This window comes from Tachyglossus aculeatus, chromosome 3 (genome assembly GCF_015852505.1).
Source record: "Tachyglossus aculeatus isolate mTacAcu1 chromosome 3, mTacAcu1.pri, whole genome shotgun sequence".
NCBI classification, from domain to species: Eukaryota; Metazoa; Chordata; class Mammalia; order Monotremata; family Tachyglossidae; genus Tachyglossus; species Tachyglossus aculeatus.
In genome coordinates, this window is record NC_052068.1 from 33,360,114 (window position 1) to 33,380,297 (window position 20,184).

Here is a 20,184-nt window from a genome sequence, read left to right on the forward strand (position 1 = left end):
AGGGAAGATGTGCAGGCGAGTCTTGGAGGCAGCAAACCTGTGCTCCTTTCAGTTGGTCTGCTGATCCCTCGAGGTACAGAATTAGGTGAGTGAGTCTTGGCCCAGATCCGACCCCAATAAAGCACAGGAAGGCCTTCGAATCATCATCATCATCAATCGTATTTATTGAGCGCTTACTATGTGCAGAGCACTGTACTAAGCGCTTGGGAAGTACAAATTGGCAACATACAGAGACAGTCCCTACCCGAATGAGAGCTGGCTCTCAGCTCCCTGGAACAGACAGCTTGTGGGAACCAGACTGATGTTGCAAGTAGCCCAGGCTAAGCGTGGCTAGGAGGTGAATGGGCTGCCACTCAAGAAGAGGCTGCCGTGTGGGCTAAATCCTCTCTGTATAATAGTAACAGTAATAATAATTATTGTGGTATTTTGTAAGCACATACTGTGTGCAAGGAACTGTACTAAGCACTGGGGTACATACAAGCAAATCAGGTTGGACACAGTCCCTGTCCCACATAGAGCCCACAGTCTCAATCTCCGTTTTATAATGAGGTAACTAAGGCCCAGGGAAGTAAAGTGACTTGCCTAAGGTCGCACAGCAGAAAAGTGGCAGAGCCAGGATTAGAACCCAGGTCCTTCTGACTCCCGGGCCTGTGCTCTATCCACTAGGCCACACTGCTGCTTTGGGTATGGTACAACCTGCTTTTTCTACACTGAGATGATCTAACAGATCTGTTTGTTGTCATGGAACCCAAACCGTCTTGGCTTCTAAAAAGACTTTGCACTGATCAGAAGCTAAATGGTAAACCAACTCTGGGTTGTAAAATTCTGTCGCTAAGTAGAGAGTAGTCAGTCAGTTGTATTTATTGAACACTTGCTGTGTGCAGAGCACTGTACTAAGCATTTGGGAGAATACAATGTAACAATAAACAGACACATTCCCTGTCCACAACGAGCTTACAGTCTAGAGGGGGAGACAGACATTAATATAAATAAAGTACAGATATGTACATAAGTGATGTGGGGTTGGGAGGGGGAATGAATAAAGGCAGCAAGTCAGGGCAATGAAGAAGGGAGTGGGAGAAGAGGAAAGGAGGGCTTTGTCAGGAAAGGTCTCTTGGAAGAGATGTGCCTTCAATAGAGCTTTGAAGGGGGAGAGTAATTGTCTGTCAGATATGAGGAGGGAGGGCATTCCAAGGCAGAAGGAGGATGTGGGCACTAGGTCAGCGGCGAGGTAGATGAGATCAAAATACAGTGAGAGCATTAGCGTTAGAAGAGCAATGTGGGTTATAATAGAGTAATGAGGTGAGGTAGGAGGGGGAAAAGTGATGGAGTGGCCCTCCATGGTGGATGGGGTTGGGGGTGGGGTGTGTGTGTGTGTATGTTTGAGAAGCTTTTCCTGCGGCTTCCCAAAGTTTTCAGCTGGAAAGGAATCCCATCCTTACCATTTGGAGTTCCCATATTCCCTCCTATTTGGGGGTCACCATGTACCCACAAGCTATGATGCCTTCTGTGCTGGGACTCCCCTGTCCTTTGTCACACTTTGTGACATCCACAGAAATCTATCTGAGGCTCTGAGAGTGCCCCATTCACCCAGGAGAGCCCCGCTCCCTCCCCACAGACCCAGGGTGGCTGGCTGACTCCCACCTGTTGAGGAACCCTGCCCTCCTGCTGGACAGCAAGCAGTGGTCCATTCATTCATTCATTCAATTCATTCAATCGTATTTATTGAGTGCTTTCTGTGTGCAGAGCACTGTACTAAGCGCTTGGGAAGTACAAGTTGGCAACATATAGAGACAGTCCCTACCCAACAGCGGGCTCACAGTCTAGAAGGGGGAGACAGACAACAAAACAAAACATATTAACAAAATGAAATAAATGGAATAAATATGTACAAATAAAATAGAGTAATAAATATGTACAAACATATATACATATATGCAGGTGCTGTGGGGAGGGGAAGGACGTAACGCTGGGGGAGGGGGAGAGGGAGAGAGGAAGGAGGGGGCTCAGTCTGGGAAGGCCTCCTGGGGGAGGTGAGCTCTCAGTAGGGCTTTGAAGGGAGGAAGAGAGCTAGCTTGGCGGATGTGTGGAGGGAGGGCATTCCAGGCCACATTCTCCCCCTTCTAGACTGTGAGCCCATTGTTGGGTAGGGACCGTCTCTATATGTTGCCAACTTGTACTTCCCAAGCGCTTAGTACAGTGCTCTGCACACAGTAAGCACTCAGTAAATATGATATGAATGAATGAATGCAGCCCACAGGCCTGAGAGGAGAAAGGCTCCACCTTCTGCCTTTTCCCCGCTTTTTGGCTCCTGAGGCGGATGCCGCTTGGGTTCCCCTGCTTCTGTTGGGCCAGCCCTGGTTCGGGCGAGTCAATGCTGAATGGCCTCATTTTGTATTTGTCTTTCCCCTTTTCAGCACTTACAGAATCCTGCCAACTTCCACAATGCTGCAACGGAGCTCCTGGACTGGTGTGGGGATCCGCGAGCCTTCCAGCGGCCCTTTGAGCAGAGCCTGATGGGATGCTTGACGGTATGTTGCCGTGCAGGGATACCAGCCTCCCCTTCTCTTTCTCCTCCCACCCTGCCCTCTTGGCCCTGCAGGCTGCTGGATCCGGACTTGGGTCTTAGGAGAGCAAAGCCTCACATCGATCATAATTTCCATATCTTCTCTCCCTTGACTCTCCATTGGGAGAAGCAGCATGGCTCAGTGGAAAGAGCACGGGTTTTGGAGTCAGAGGTCATGGGTTCAAATCCCGGCTCCACCACTTGTCAGCTGTGTGACTTGGGGCAAGTCACCTAACTTCTCTGCGCCTCAGTTACCTCATCTGTAAAATGGGGATTAAGACGGTGAGCCCCCCGTGGGACAACCTGATCACCTTATAACCTCCCCTGCGCTTAGAACAGTGCTTTGCACATAGTAAGTGCTTAATAAATGCTATCATTATTATTTGCAGAACGGGGCAGATCAGTTATAAAGCTGGGTTATAATCATGGTTTAATCATGCCCCGTTCATTCAATTGTATTTATTGAGCGCTTACTGTGTGCAGAGCACTGTACTAAGTGCTTGGGAAGTACAAGTTGGCAACATATAGAGACTGGTCCCTACCCAACAGCGGGCTCACAGCCTAGAAGGGGGAGACAGACAACAAAACAAAACATATTAACAAAATAAAATAAATAGAATTGTAAATATGTACAAATAAAATAGAGTAATATCAATCAATCAATCGTATTTATTGATTGATTGATATTACTCTATTTTATTTGTACATATTTACAATTCTATTTATTTTATTTTGGTAATAGATACATACAAACATATAGAGATACATTGCTGATTTCTGGGAGCCTATATTCCGGCTGACTGGCAGTGATAGAATTCCAGCTAGATACACACATGCGTATGTTTTGCCTCAGCGCTAGACCTCCAGAGCTGGCTAGAAATTCAAAGATTTTGTTGAGCCCTGTAAGGACAGTGTTTATTTCTAGCATCTGTCCTTAAGCCTCACTCAATTGTTAGAGATGAGAACCCAGCAATACACTGAGGTCAGATGGAGAAACCAAGGTGGTCTCATCTCAGTTTCTGCCTGTCCCCTCTGCCCTCCTCTTTTCAGATATTCTAAAAATAATAATAATTGCGGTATTTGTTAAGCGCTTGCTGTGTGCTGAGCATTGTTTTAAGCAGTAGGGTAGATACAAGGTAATCAGGGTGGACACAGTCCCTGTCCCATATGGAGCTCTCCGACTTAATCCCCATTTTACTGACGAAGTGACTGAGTCACAGGGAAATTAAGTGACTTGCCCAAGGTCACCCAGCAGACAAGTGGCAGAGCTGGGATTAGAACCCATGTCATCTGAGTCTCAGGCCCATACTCTTTCCACTTAGACCACGCTGTCCAAGAGGCTTCAGAAGATAGTTTTGGAGGAATTGGATTGCTGTTTTCCCAGTCAGAATCTAGAAATGGGCAGGCGAACTGTAGATCTGTTCAATCAATCGTATTTATTGAGCACTTACTGTGTGCAGAGCACTGTACTAAGTGCTTGGGAAGTACAAGTTGGCAACATATAGAGACCGTCCCTACCCAACAGTGGGCTCACAGTCTAAAAGGGGGAGACAGAGAACAAAACCAAACCTACTAACAAAATAAAATAAATAGAATAGATATGTACAAGTAAAATAAATAGAGTAATAAATATGTACAAACATATATACATATATACAGGTGCTGTGGGGAAGGGAAGGAGGTAAGATGGGGGGATGGAGAGGGGTATGAGGGGGAGAGGAAGGAAGGGGCTCAGTCTGGGAAGGCCTCCTGGAGGAGGTGAGCTTTCAGTAGGGCCTTGAAGGGAGGAAGAGAGCTAGCTTGGCGGATGGGCAGAGGGAGGGCATTCCAGGCCCGGGGGATGACGTGAGCCGGGGGTCGATGGCGGGACAGGCGAGAACGAGGCACAGTGAGGAGATTAGCGGCGGAGGAGCGGAGGGTGCGGGCTGGGCTGGAGAAGGAGAGAAGGGAGGTGAGGTAGGAGGGGGCGAGGGGATGGATGGACAGCCTTGAAGCCGAGAGTGAGGAGTTTCTGCCTGATACACAGATTGATTGGTAGCCACTGGAGATTTTTGAGGAGGGGAGTAACATGCCCAGAGCGTTTAGTGAGTGGCCATGCCCTCCTAGGACTTTGGCTCTTGGTTTTAACTTGCACCCAAGCAGAGTAGCCTTAGTCCTGGTTTGGGCCATGGCTAGAGGTGAACAGGTTGAGCAGCTTTGATCCAGAAGGCTGCTGTGTTTTCAGAGGGTCTCTGCAGTCTTGGCTTTGAAGAGGTTGATGTTTTGCTGCAGATATAAAGTGGTTCCCCCTTATCCCTGCTGAATCAAGCTAGACTCCAGGGAAGTCATCCATAGGCAATGTGACAGTGACCTGGCTGGCCCCACTTATGTCTGACCTGCCGTTGCCTCACACAGAGAAGCAGCGTGGCTCAATGGAAAGAGCCCGGGCTTAGGAGTCAGAGATCATGGGTTCGAATCCCAGCTCCACCAAATGGGGATGAAGAATGTGAGCCCCACATGGGACAATCTGATCACCTTCTATCCTCCCCAGTGCTTAGAATAGTGCTTTGCACATAGTAAGTGCTTAACAAATGCCATTATTATTATTATTCTCTCCTACAGAAGCAGCATGGCGTAGTAGATAGAGCACAGGCCTAGAAGTCATAATCCTGGGTTCTAATCTCTGTTCCCTGTGCCTCAGTTACCTCATCTGTAAAGTGGAGATTAAGACTGGGTCTCTGTCCAACCTGATTTGCTTCTACTCACCCCAGCGTTTAGTACAATGCCTGGCACCCAGTAGGACTTAACAAATACCATAATGATAAATTATTCCGGCCGGACGGGGGGCCTGGCTGGACAGGTCAGGTAAATCCATTTAGTAGTAGTAATAATGGCATTTATTAAGCACTTGCTACATGCAAAGCACTGTTCTAAGCGCTGGGAAGGTTACAAGGTGATCAGGGTGTCCCATGGGGGGTTCACAGTCCTAATCCCCATTTTACAGATGAGGTAACTGAGGCCCAGAGAAGTTAAGCTGAGAAGCAGCGTGGCTCAGTGGAAAGAGCACGGGCTTTGGAGTTAGAGGTCATGGGTTCGTATCCCTACTCCACCACTTGTCAGCTGTGTGACTTTGGGCAAGTCACTTAACTTCTCTGTGCCTCAGTTCCCTCATCTGTAAAATGGGGATGAAGACTGTGATCCCCCTGTGGGACAACCTGATCACCTTGTATCCCTCCCAGCGCTTAGAACAGTGCTTTGCACATAGTAAGTGCTTAATACATGCCATTATTATTATTATTATTATTATTATTAAATGACTTGCCTAAAGTCACACAGCTGACAATTGGCAGAGCTGGGATTTGAACCCATGACCTCTGACTCCAAAGCCCAGGCTCTTTCCACTGAGCCACCCTGCCTCTCTGTCAGGACCACCCTCCAGCGATGGGCCTACTTGGTGCGTGGGCACTTGAACCACTGTTCAGGGGAGATGAGGGCTTGTGCACTTCGTGTCGTTCCCAACTGGGTCAACTGCACCCATGTTGGCCTGGAAATTGGAGCCTCCAGGCCTGTCTGAATCCTGCCACTCAGAATGGATGCTGCATATACTAGTTGGCCCTCAGGCTAGTCCCGGCTCCATCGCTTCCCTGCTGTGTGATCTTGGGCAAGTCACTTAACCTCTCTGTGCCTCAGTTCCCTCATCTGTAAAATGGGGATTCAATACCTACTCTCCCTCCTGCTGAGACTGTAAGCCCTATGTGACATGGAAGCCGATCTGATTATCAGAAAGAAGCAGCATGGCATAGTGGATAGAGCACGGGCCTGGGACTCAGAAGGTTGTGGGTTCTAATCCCGGCTCCCCCACTTGTCTGCTGTGTGTGACCTTGGGCAAGTCACTTCACTTCTCTGGGCCTCAGTCACCTCATCTATAAAATGGGGATTGAGACACAGCCCAATTTAGGGCAAGGACTGTGTCCATCCTGATTTGTACAATCCACCCCAGTGCACAAAGTAATCACATAACAAATACCATAACACATATGCTTAGAACAGTGCTTTGCACGTAGTAAGTGCTTAATAAATGTCATTATTACTACTACTAAATGGATTTAACTGACCTGTCCAGCCAGGCCCCCCATCCGGCCGGAATAATTTATCATTATGGTATTTGTTATTATTATTATTATTACCCTAGTGTTTAGCACAGTGTTTGGCACATAGTAAGCACTTAATACATGCATAATCTTAGTTAATAATGATAATGAATAATACTAATCAAAATTAATATACTTGTTAACTACTTACTATGTGCCAAGTGTTGTCTAAGCACTGGGGTAGATACAGGATAATCAGGTTGGACATAGTCCCTGTCCCAACTGGGGCTCACGGTTTTAATCCCCATTTTCCAGATAAGGTAAGTGAGGCACATAGAAGTTAAGTGATTTTTCCGAGGTTACACAGCAGACAAGTGGCCAAGTAAGGATTCGAACCCAGATCCTCTGACCCACAGGCCCGTGTTCTTTCTTCTAGGCCACACTGCTTCTCTACAAGTGCCTCGGGTTCACGAACACATTTAACCAGACTCCCAGATTCACACGCTAGCTTCAAGCTGCTACTCAAGTGATTTTGGTTTTTATGGTACTTAAGTCCCTACTATAATAATAATAACTGTGGTATTTGCTAAGCACTTACTATGTTCCAGGCACTATATGAAGCACTGGAGTGGATACAAGTAAATTGAGTTGAATGCAGGTCCTGTCCCACTCTGGCTCACAGTCAGAATTCCCATTTTCCAGAAGAGGGAACTGAGGCCCGGAGAAATGAAGTGAATTGTCCCCAGTCACATAGCAGACGAGTAGCAGAGCTGGGATTAGAACCCGTTACCTTCTGTGCTCTATCCACTACATCATGCTGTTTCTCATGTGTGCCAGGCACTGTACTAAGCGTTGGGCATTGTGATGCAGCAGTTTCTTTTCCTTACCAGTCCAGCCTGAAGAATGACAACTGCCTGAGCATCAATCAATCAATCAGTCAATCGTATTTATTGAGCGCTTACTTTGCGCAGAGCACTGTACTAAGCCCTTGGGAAGGACAAATTGGCAACATATAGAGACAAAGAGGAGAGAGCTGGGCAGAGGGTAGAGGGAGACACAGCCCCTGCCCAGCAGACTGAAGAGCCAGGCTGAGCAGACTGGATGGCATTTAGCTGGGGACATGGAGCATCAGGCCCCCGGTGACCTAGAGGAGACAAAGCTGTCATGTTCTCACACTTGGGCTCCCCTCACAACTCTCCCATTGACTGGGATTCTCTTTCTGGCACCAGGAGGTTTGAGTGACGGCAGGGCGAGGAGGAGGAATCCCGTTTGGATCGGATTTGGGAGTAGCTGCGAGGAGGGAAGGAGGAGGAGGGAACTGTTAATAATAATCATTCTGGTATTTGTTAAGCACTTACTGTGTGCCAGGTACTGTACTATGCGCTGAGGTGGATATAAGCAAATCGGGGTGGACACAGTCCCTTGTGGGACCCAAGTCTTTTGACTCCCAAGCTCGGGCTTGTTCCACTAGGCCAAACTACTTATCATTATTACTATAGGATTTGTTAAGCACTTACTATGTGCCAAGTACTGTTCTAAGCACTGGTAATCGGGTTGTCCCATGTGGGGCTCACAGTCTTAATCCCCACTTCACAGATGAGGAAACTGAGGCTTAGTGAAGTGACTTGCTCAAGGTCACACAACAGACAAGTGGCAGAGCTGGGACTAGAACCCACAACCTGCTGACTCCCAAGCTCATGCTTGATCCACCATGGACCTCATATTTTCATTTTTAATGGTATTTGTTAAGTGCTTACTATGTGCCACTGGGGTAGATGCAACCTAGTCAGGGTGGATGTAACCCACATTCCATGGTCTTATTCTCCATTTTACAGGTAAGGGAACTGAGGTTCAGAGAAGTTAAGTGAATTGACGATGGTCACACAGCAGACAAGTTGTACAACTGCGATCAGAACCCAAGTCCTCTGACTCCCAAGCTCGGGCTTGTTCCACTAGGCCAAACTACTTATCATTATTACTATAGGATTTCTTAAGCACTTACCATGTGCCAAGTACTGTTCTAAGCACTGGTAATCAGGTTGTCCCACATGGGGCTCACAGTCTTAATCCCCATTTTCTAGATGAGGTAACTGAGGCCCAGAGAAGTGAAGTGACTTGCCCACAGTCACACACCTGACAAGTGGCAGAGTCGGGATTAGAACCCACGACCTCTGACTCCCAAGCCCGGGCTCTTTCCACTGAGCCACGCTGCTTCTCTACTTCTCACTCGTACCTTTGGAGGGTGACATCCCTGCTTTCATCCGGTGAAAACCAACGGCACCACGGCTCCTCGTCTGCAGCCACGGCAGAGTATTTGTTCTTATTTGTGCAATCCCTAAAATGACCTTTGAAAACAAATTCCTTCTGAACACCATTACTTTGGGGATATAAATTAAAAACCACTTAGCCCCTGGCATCATTAGGACATCTGCATTACACACAGAGCTTCTAAGCAGCTCACACACTATTAATAAATGACCCAGGAACTTCCACAAACATCAGAAAGTCTCATCTGCTCACAGTGTGGAGAAGAAACACATTGCTGGGTTTTCTTTTGGGTAACTTTTTTCTCTGAAACATTTTGCAAAAATATATAAGCTTAACCGTTCCCTTTTAAAGGAGCTTTTACTAGTCTTAATCAACTACAGGCTAAAAGTTTCCATTGTTCTCTTTGATGCCAGGTTCTTTTCAACTTTTTCCCCTCCCTTCTTCCCCCAACTGTAGGAAATGTAAAATTCCAGGGGTAGAAGGGGGAGAGGGCTACCCCCTTCCTTTAGCTCTGCATCTCACTTCAGTCGCCCGCCGCCTGCCCACGGCAACACTTCTTTCTCCTACCCCAACCTTGCACTAAATATCCTGCAACATTAGATTGGACCAGCTCTCTTCCTCGCACGGGCTTTGGAGTCAGAGGTCATGGGTTCAAATCCCGGCTCTGCCAACTGTCACCTGTGTGACTTTGGGCAAGTCACTCAACTTCTCTGTGCCTCAGTTACCTCATCTGTAAAATGGGGATTAAAACTGTAAGCCCGCCCCGGGACAACCTGATCACCTAGTAACCTCCCCAGCACTTAGAACAGTGCTTTGCATGTAGTAAGCGCTTAACAAATGCCATCATTATTATTCTCCAAGAGACACCTGGTGTGGGTTGAATTGGCAATTTTTCTGGGCTAAAGGGCAATTGATGAGGCTGCCTTTAAAGCCAGCCATTCCCTTTTCTCCAGTTTCCACTGCTCCCTTCCCTTCCCTCTCGTCCCTCCCCTTTCCCTCTTACCCCTTCTTCCCCCTACTCCTCTTCTTTTCCTACCCTCCCCAATCTCTGCTCCCCCTCTCCTCCTTTCCCCCTTTCTCCTGTCCCCTTCATTCAGTTCTCACCCCCATCCTTACGTCCTCCACCACATCTTGGTCACCAAGAACTTCCCCTTTAGCTTTCCAGCTGAAGCGGCCCCCTCAGTTGGCCCCCTCACCCTCTCACATCTACTTCAGGCACCTGACCTGCTTTTAAGCCACCTGTTCTCTTATCTTTTGTCAAATCCTCACTCAGATGGTTCTTCTTCTGGGAAGTCTTGTACTGACACCCACCCTTCAAAGCTTCCCACGCCATCCGCTTTGCTACTGCTCCATTAATCGCTCTGTGTGCTTTTCTGGGCTCTTTTGAGGTGTGGTGGGTGGTGGGGGGGGGTCTGTGTGTGTGTGTGTGTGTGTGTGTGTGTGTGTGTGTGAGAGAGAGAGAGAGAGAGAGAGAGAGTAAGACAAAGAGAAGCATTAAAACTATAGAAACAAGCCATCAAGGCCACCCTCTCCTCTGTTGCTCTGGCCTGGCTACAACCTGTTTAGACTTAGCTTGTCATGAGCAATCCTTCACCCACCTTACACGAGAGATGAACTATACTGCTTGTTTCCACTTAGTAGTATTTATTGAGTGCTTACTGTGTGCAGAGCACTGTACTGAGTGTTTGGGAGAATAATAATAGTAATAATGATGGCATTTATTAAGCGCTTACTATGTGCAAATCACTGTTCTAAGGGCTGGGGAGGTTACAAGGTGATCAGGTTGTTCCAAGGGGGGCTCACAGTCTTAAACCCCATTTTACAGATGAGGGAACTGAGGCACGAGAAGTTAAGTGACTTCCCCAAGGTCACACAGCTGACAATTGGTGGAGCCAGGATTGGAACCGTGACCTCTGACTCCAAAGCCCATGCTCTTTCCACTGACCCACGCTGCTTCTCAATAATAATAATGTTGGTATTTGTTAAGTACTGACTTTGTGCAAAGCACTGTTCTAAGCACTGGGGGGGATACAAGGTGATCAGATTGTCCCACAGGGGGCTCACAGTCTTAATCCCCATTTTATAGATGAGGTAACTGAGGCACAGAGAAGTTAAGTGGCTTTCCCAAGGTCACACAGCTAAGTGGCAGAGCAGGGATTCAAACCCATGACCTCTGACTCGCATGCCTGCGCTCTTTCCACTGAGCCACGCTTTTCCTCCTCCCCATTCCCTTTTCCCCCCTCCCCATTGCCTTTTCCCCCTCCCCATTCCCTTTTCCCCTCCCCATTCCCTTTTCCCCCTCCCCATTCCCTTTTCCCCCTCCCCATTCCCTTTTCCCCCCTCCCCATTCCCTTCTCCCCCTTCCCATCCCCATTTCCCCCTCCCCATGTCCCCCAAGCAGTGTGGCCTAGTGGATAGAGCCCAGGCCTGGGAGTCAGAAGGACCTGGGTTCCAATCCTGGCTCTGCCACTTGTCTGCTGTGTGACCTTGGGCAAGTCACTTCACCTCTCTGGGCCTCAGGACCCTCATCTGGAAAATGAAGATTGAAACTGTGAGACCCACATGGGACAAGAACCGTGTCCAACCCGAACCCAATTATCTTGTAACTACCCTAGCACTTAGAACAGTGCCTGGCACTTAATAAGCGCTTCACAAATGCCATAGTTATTATCGTTATTATTTGTAAAATGGGGATTAAGACCGTGACCCCCATATGGGACAGGGACTGTGTCCCACCCCAGAACTTTGTACAGGGCCTGGCACATAGTAAGTGCTTAACAAATACCACAATATTATCCCCCTTCTAGACTGTGAGCCCGCTGTTGGGTCGGGACCGTCTCTATATGTTGCCAACTTGTATTTCCCAAGCGCTTAGTACAGTGCTCTGCACACAGTAAGTGCTCAATAAATACGATTGAATGAATGAATGAATTACTATTACAGTATATTAGAGTTGGTGGACCCAGTTCCTGCCCAAAGGTTCCAGAAGCATCAGCAGTGGAAATAAAGCAGCTTGGCTTAGTGAAGCAGTGTGGCTTAGTGGAAAGAGCATGGGTTTGGGAGTCAGAGGACATGGGTTCCAATCCCGGCTCCTCCACTTGTCTGCTCTGTAACCCTGGGCAAGCCATTTAACTTCTCTGTGCCTCAGATACCTAATCTGTAAAATGGGGATTAAAAATGTGAGCCCCACGTGGGACAACCTGATTACCTTGTATGTATCCCAGCTCTTAGAACAGTGCTTGGCACATAGTATCATTAGTATTATTATTAAAGATGAGCAAGAAAGCCATCTCCCCCTTCTAGACTGTGAGCCCGCCGTTGGGTAGGGACTGTCTCTATATGTTGCCAACTTGTACTTCCCAAGCGCTTAGTACAGTTCTCTGCACACAATAAGCACTCAATAAATATGATTGAATGAATGAATGAATGAATCAATCAATCAATCAATCAATCTGGTCCCTGGGAGCTAAGGGGTGGGATCTATATGTTTCTTGTGCCTGACTTGGTGTTCTCTTATTATTGGGGGAGTGGGCTGGGATGATTTCTGCGGAGACAGCTCAGTGAGGTTTGTTCATTCATTCAATCATTCAGTTGTATTTATTGAGCACTTACTGTGTGCAGAGCACTGTACTAAACACTTGGGAGAGTACAATACAACAGTAGACACATTCCTTGCCCACAATGAGCTTACAGTCTAGAATGGGAGAGACAGACAATATAAGTAAATGAATTACAGATATATATATTGGATACCTTATATCAGGATTTTTGTTAAGTGTAATCCCAAAAATGATCTGAATCTTCACTCTTGTCTGATTTGAACTGGGGCTTCCGGACACCTTCTTTCCCTTTGATTTCTCCCTGACCCGTGGCCGGAGTTCTGTTGGTGGGAAGGGAGAAGGGGCAGAGAACAATCTTCAACCCCAATGCCCAGGACAAGTGGCCTGGAGCAGTGGCCAGGCCCTTGGGAAGCAGAGTCTGCCATCAAAGCCCAACCGCATCCAGCTCGAATTCCAAACCTCTACAAAGGGCTGGAGTGCATTCAGAGAAGCCGCAGAACCCTTGAGAGTCGTTCCCGGTTAAATAACTCTCCAAGCTAGACTCCAGCAGCTCCAGCGGCTCGGCATTTTCCCATTGTTTCTTGTTACTGGAAAGACTTTTTCAACCCCTCTCCAGCCCCCCCAAAAATAAAGCGGAGTTTTGTGGGCAGGAGTCGAGGGGGAAGGGCAGGCAGGCCCCCTTCTCAGAAAGAAGCTTCTAGGGAGATGAGCCACGCGGAAAATAGTGGGGTGCCGGCTCGGACGGCGGGGGATGGACAGAGGTGATTCATTCAGTTGTGTTTATTGAGCACTTACTGTCTGCAAAGCACTGTACTAAGTGCTTGATGCAGGAGGGGCCGGTTGGTCCTGTGAGTGAGGTGGACTTTGGTCTCCGTCTCTGGACTTCCACTTCCGCAGGTCGTTGCCCTCTCCTTGCCGCCTGGCCTTCCCTCGTGAGAGTGGCAGGCTTCCCCGAGGCCAGAGAGGAAACTGACCCCTGGCACAAAATGGGTGGTGTTTGTTGATGATGATGATGGTATTTTTTAAGTGCTTAGTATGTGCCAGGCACTGTTATAAACACTGGGGTAGATACAAGGTAATCAGGTTGTCCCACGGGGTGCTTGCGGTCATTAATCCCCATTTTACAGATGAGGGAACTGAGGCCCAGAGAAGTGAAGTGACTTGCCCAAAGTCACACAGCGGACAAGTGGTGGAGCTGGGATTAGAACCCAAGACCTCTGACTCCCAAGCCTGGGCTCTTTCCACTATGCCATGTTGCTTCCCCTGCCAGGTGGTCCCAAACATCCCATTAATCAAGCCTTTCCTTAAGTCCATTCTCTGACCTGAGGAAGGAACAACCCATTAGGTTGCCAACTCCTCAAAGGCAGGGGCTCTGTGGATTGCACGTCTGTCATTCCCTGATGAACATTTAGTACAATGCTCTACACCCGGTGAGTGCTCGGTAAATGGGTGGATGGGTCAATTGATTGAGTGGAGGTGTGAGGTAGACTAGCATGCTCACCGATGATGATGACATTTATTAAGCACTTACTATGTGCAAAGCACTGTTCTAAGCGCTGGGGAGGATACAAGGTGATCACGTTGTCCCATGGGGGCTCACAGTCTTAATCCCCATTTTACAGTTGAGGGAACTGAGGCACAGAGAAGTGAAGTGACTTGCCCAAAGTCACACAGCTAAGTGGCAGGGCTGGGATTTGAACCCATGACCTCTGACTCCAAAGCCTGTGCTCTTTCCCCTGAGCCATGCTGCTTCTCCATGGGAGCATGAGGCTTCAGCTAAAAGGGGCTCTCACTGGGGCTGTTGGATTTTTCATTCATTCATTCATTCAATTCTATTTATTGAGCGCTTACTGTGTGCAGAGCACTGTACTAAGCGCTTGGGAAGTACAAGTTGGCAACATATAGAGATGGTCCCTGGGATTGACTATCACCTCCAGTGAAACATACTTATCCTGGGTCAGCTGGGCTTCACTGGAGAATTTGGATGCAGAAAATGTGAGTTACTTTCCTTTGTTTCCCCCAAATCGCCGCCCGTGAGTTAGTGCCCCTTGGTCCTTCTCTTGGTGAGGAGGGTTCCAGTTTCAGAAAGGCTTGTTATGCCTAAAAGGCGGCTACCTCCCACCGAAACAAATGGCAAAGTCCCCAAAGTAGGCGCTCAGGCAGCAGTGGAAAAACCCTTTGCTGTTCAGACCAGTGGCCCACCACTGCGCTGAGGTGACAAGATGGATTTAGAACAGCTTTGTTTGGGAAATCGCTCCATATCTGAGCTCATCCTCTTTGCCTCCATCATCCTTCCCTTGGCCATTCATTCATTCAGTCGTATTTATTGAGCGCTTACTGTGTGCAGAGCACTGTAGTAAGTGCTTGGAAAGTACAATTCGGCAACAAACGGAGACAGTCCCTACCCAGCGGGCTCACAATCTAGAAGGGGGGAGACAAGCAACAAAACCAAGCAAGTGGACAGGCATTGATAGCATCAATGTAAATAAATAGAATTATAGATATATACACATTCATTCATTCAATTGTATTTATTGAGCGCTTACTGTGTGTAGAGCATTGTACTAAGCGCTTGGGAAGTACAAGTTGGCAATATATAGAGACGGTCCCTACCCAACAGTGGGCTCACAGTCCAGAAGGGTGAGACAGAGAACAAAACAAAACATATTAACAAAATAAAATAAATAGAATAAATATGTACAAATAAAATAAATAAATAAATAGAGTAATAAATACGTACAAACATATATACATATATACAGGTGCTGTGGGGAGGGGAAGAAGGTAAGGCAGAGGGGATGGGGAGGAGGAGGAATGGGAGAGGAAGGAGGGGGATAGTGTCAAGGTTACAGGTTTGTGAATTAGGAAAGATGGTGGTGTTGTCTACAGTGATGAGAAAGTCGGGGAGGAGAGGGGTTGGTTGGAAAGATAAGGATGAGATCATTGGACTAGATGAAAAGCTCCCTCGACTTTCTGACTAATTTTGCCTTTCACAACTCCTCCCACTATTAATAAAATAAATAGAATAATAGATAAGCACATTCATTCATTCAGCTGTATTTATTGAGCACATACTGTGTGCAGAGCACTGTACTAAGCGCTTGGGAAGTACAAGTTGGCAACATATAGAGACGGTCCCTACCCAACAATGGGCTCACAGTCTAGAAGAACATATTTACACAAGGGCTGTGGGACGGGGAGAGGGGGTAGAGCATAGGGAGGGTAGGGGCAATGGGGAGGGAAGGAGGAGCGGAGGAAAAGGGGGACTCAGTCTGGGCTCTGCCATTCCTCCCTTGCATCCCCTGCCACCTCTCTTCCCTCTCTTTCCCCCTTCATCCCTCTCTTCCACACCCCTCCTCTTTTCACCAGTTTTCCTCCCTCCCTTTCTTCCCCTCTTGCCCTCTCTCCCCCTTCCACCTTCCCTCTGTCACCCTCTCCCCCCAGCCCACCACCACCTTCTCTCCCTTTTCCCACACCACACTTCTTATATGAGTTCCTGTTGCGCTCGCAGAGGTTGCCGTTGGGACCTTGGATCTTGCCGGACGGGGCCCGACTCGGACCTTCCTGGAGAGCAATGGGCAGTGGGAAATGAGTGAGCAATCGGAAGCCAGAGAGCGAGGAACGGTGGGGAGGACTAGCCCCTGTGTCATCCCCAGAAGTCAAGGGAGCTCTCCTTGGCAGGTCCCCCTGAAAAGCAATTTTCTCCGCCGCCTGCGGTAAAAAAAAAACAAAAAAACCTCAGTAATATCTTTGCCGAAATAGCAGCCCCGGAAACGCGGATCCTGCCCTGATTCAAAATAAATTGCTTTTAGGTCCTTGGAGCGTGGCTTTGTTTGAAAAAACGCTTTGACAGAAGCAGCGGACAGGGCCTGCACAGCTCTTCTCGGTGTTCTTAGAAATAAAGCACAAATTTCAGCCGTTCGGAGGCAGTACCTTTACTGCTTTTGGTTTTCCTTCCTAGAACATGAATATCCCTATTGTCCAGATGAGGCTCTTAAGGAGAGGGGAGATATGGGACTGAATGATTTCTTAGAAAAATGACCCTGAACACTAAAGATCCTGGGCTTTGGAATCAGAGGACAGGGGTTCAAATCCCGGCTCCACCAATTATCAGCTGTGTGACTTTGGGCAAGTCGCTTAACTTCTCTGTGCCTCAGTTACCTCATCTGTAAAATGGGGATTGACTGTGAGCCCCCTGTGGGACAACCTGATCACTTTGTAACCTCCCCAGTGCTTAGAACAGTGCTTTGCACATAGTAAGCGCTTAATAAATGCCATTATTATTATTATTATTATTATTATTATTTTCCTCATCTCAGGCCCCAGGTTGAGAAGAAAATTCACCCGAGGGCTAGGACCCACGTATCCCGGGACTTAGCTCAGCTAGAGGATGGGGTGGGTGTGCCCATCAGTTGATTCCTTCCTTGCCCTCCTTTTTCAACCCCTCCTTCCCAGTGAGCTCCTTGTGTCCGCTTGTTACCGGGAAGCAGTGTGGCCTAGTGAATAGAGCACAAGTCTGGGAGTCAGAAGGACCTGGGTTCTAATCCAGCCTCCGCCACTTGTCTGCTGTGTGACTTTGGACAAGTCACTTAACTTCTCTGTGCCTCAGTTACCTCATCTGTAGAATGGGGATTAAAGCTGTATGTCCCACCTGGGACACCCTGATTACGTTGTATCTCCCTCAGTGCTTAGAACAGTGCTTGGCACATAGCGCTTAACAAATACCATCATTATTATTATTACTACCTGACTTCTCTGTGCCTCAGTTACCTCATCTGTAAAATGGGGATTAAGATTGTGAGCACTATGTGGGACAGGGATTGTCTCCAACCTGATTATCTTGAATCTACCCCAGTGCCTCACACATAGTAAGCGCTTAACAAATACCACAATTATTATTATTATTATTATTACCATGTTCTCTAAGACTCCTGTAAAACCTGCTTCTATCCAGGCTAGGTCCCATAGAACAAATCGTGCATGACCCAGCGTGGCCCGGGAAGAACCCAAACTCCCAAGTGCGTGTCTCCCACTTGTTACCTTGCCAACTTGTACTTCCCAAGCGCTTAGTACAGTGCTCTGCACACAGTAAGCGCTCAATAAATACGATTGATTGATTGATTACCTTGTGGAAACTCTTTTTTTGGTGGAATTTGTGAAGCGCTTACTATGCGCCAGGCACTGTGTTAAGATAATCGGGTTAGACACAGTCCATGTCCCATAGAGAGCTCCCAGATTTATTCCCCATTTTGCAGAAGAGACAACTGAGGCACAGAGAAGTAAAGCAACTTGTCCAATGTCACATAGCACACAAGTAGCAGAGCTGGAATTAGAACCCAGGTCTCTCCATTAGGCCATTATGTTTCTTCAAACCAGAGAGGCAGCGTGGCTCAGTGGAAAGAGCACGGGCTTGGGAGTCAGAGGTTGTGGGTTCTAATTCCGCCTCTGCCACTTGCCAGCTGTGTGACTTTGGGCAAGTCACTTAACTTCTCTGTGCCTCAGTTACCTCATCTGGAAAATGGAGATTAAGACTGTGAGCCCCACGTAGGACAACCGACAACCTCATATTTGCCCCAGCGTGCTTGGCACATCCTAAGCGCTTAACAAATACCATCACTGTTAATATTATTATTATTTACCACTCCCTTTAGCGAGCTTCTAGAAACAACGGTAGAAAGAGGAGCTCTCTTATGCCTGCTTCCGTCCTCTTACGTGACTGTTTCTCTTCAACCTCCAAAGTCCCGAATTTTCCCTCCAGTTCTTTCAACTTACAGGGGCCAGAGGGAGGATGGGGTCGAGGAAGAATGAGGGACAAGGGTAAGTCTTTTCTCAGTGTGCGGCTGACTTCTAGTTGGGCAATATCTCCTGTAATTTGACTGCATCTAGCTTAATAAAAGTGTGCCCAAAGTGTCTGAATCCAAAGCCATGTGTGAGTTTACGAGAAACTGGGAAAAAAAAAGTCTATCTGAGACCAGAAGGCTTTTCTCACTGTGCGGCTGACTTCTAGTTGGGAAATACTTCCAGTAATTTGACTGCATCTAGCTCATAAGCGCTTAGTACAGTGCTCTGCACACAGTAAGCGCTCAATAAATACGATGGATTGATTAAAAGTGTGCCCAAAGTGTCCCGCCATCGACCCCCAGCCCACGTCATCCTTCTGCCCATCCGCCAAGCTAGCTCTTTTCCTCCCTTCAAGGCCCTACTGAGAGCTCACCTCCTCCAGGAGGCCTTCCCAGACTGAGCCCCTTCCTTCCTCTCCCCCGTGTCCCCCTCTCCATCCCCCCATCTTACCTCCTTCCCTTCCCCACAGCACCTGTATCTATGTATATATGTTTGTATGTATTTATTACTCTATTTATTTTACTTGTACATATCTATTCTATTTATTTTATTTTGTTAGTATGTTTGGTTTTGTTCTCTGTCTCCCCCTTTTAGACTGGGAGCCCACTATTGGGTAGGGACTGTCTCTCTATGTTGCCAACTTGTACTTCCCAAGCGCTTAGTACAGTGCTCTGCACACAGTAAGCGCTCAATAAATACGATTGATGATGATGATGAATCCAAAGCCATGCCTGAGTTTAGGAGAAACTGGCAAAAAAAGTCCATCTGAAACCAGCAGGGGGCGCGCTCTTGACGGCTACCAGTGCAGAAATTCATTGAGTGTACCCCAAGAGAAAAGCAGAAATTTATTCAGAGTGTAGCACAAGAGAAAAGCAGAAATGCATTCAGAGTGTAGCACAAGAGAAAAGCAGAAATGCATTCAGGGTGTAGCACAACAGCAAAGGAGTTTTGTGATAAGGAGCAGAGGACTGGAGAAGCAAGCCTGGACGGTGGCCCCCTCTAGGATTATATGCATTGTTCCAGGACTGCCTGCTGCTGTCGGGCTGCAGAGGAAGCCGTGCCCGGGGCACGTGTGTAGGAAAAAGAAAGAAGAGTCAGTTGTAGTTATTGAGCATTCACTGTGTGCAGAGCACTGTACCTCGTTCTCGCCCGTCCCGCCGTCGACCCCAGGCCCACGTCCTTCCCCTGGCTCGGGATTCCCTCCCTCCGCACATCCGCCAAGCTAGCTCTCTTCCTCCCTTCAAAGCCCAACTGAGAGTTCACCTCCTCCTGGAGGCCTTCCCACACTGAGCCCCCTTTTTCCTCTCCTCCTCCCCATCCCCCCCGCCCTACTTCCTTCCCCTCCCAAGCCCGGGCTCTTTCCACTGAGCCACGCTTCTCGCTTCTGGACACTCCATACACCTGGAGGGGGTACTGCCCCGCCCTGAGAAAGCTGAAAATCAACTTGGGAAGTCATTTGGTCCAGCCTCCTGTCCCTGGCAGGTGCTTGGCTAGAGCCATCCATAGCATAGTCATAAAGATCTCTGAAATTGCAGGCTCCACACCTCCTTGGGTTCTGTGTTCCGGTGAGCTATTGTTTTTAATGGTATTTGTAACTGTGAGCCCGTTCTTGGGTAGGGACTGTCTCTGTCTGCTGTCAAATTGTACTTTCCAAGCCCTCAGTGCAGTGCTCTGCACACAGTAAGTGCTCAATAAATACGATTGAATGAAAATACATTGGACCATGTGCCATGCACTGTACTAAGCTCTGGGGTAGATGCAAGATTAGGTCGAGAAAATCAGAGAAGCAGCGTGGTCTAGTGGAACCTAAGCAGTAGGTAGAACAGGTATTTAATCCCCATATTGCACATGAGGAAACACAGAGAAGTTAAGTTCATTC

At 47.9% G+C, this 20,184-nt stretch overlaps 1 protein-coding gene across 3 annotated transcripts in view; it reads left to right on the forward strand.

The window, feature by feature from the left end:
- Positions 1-20,184, forward strand: part of ZMIZ1 (zinc finger MIZ-type containing 1) — a 538,822-nt gene that overhangs the window by 321,042 nt on the left and 197,596 nt on the right. For all 3 annotated transcript variants that reach the window (XM_038743493.1, XM_038743494.1, XM_038743496.1), the window contains exon 6: positions 2,418-2,531. In XM_038743493.1, the coding sequence (XP_038599421.1) occupies positions 2,418-2,531 (114 nt within the window). The remainder of the gene's footprint in view (positions 1-2,417; positions 2,532-20,184) is intronic.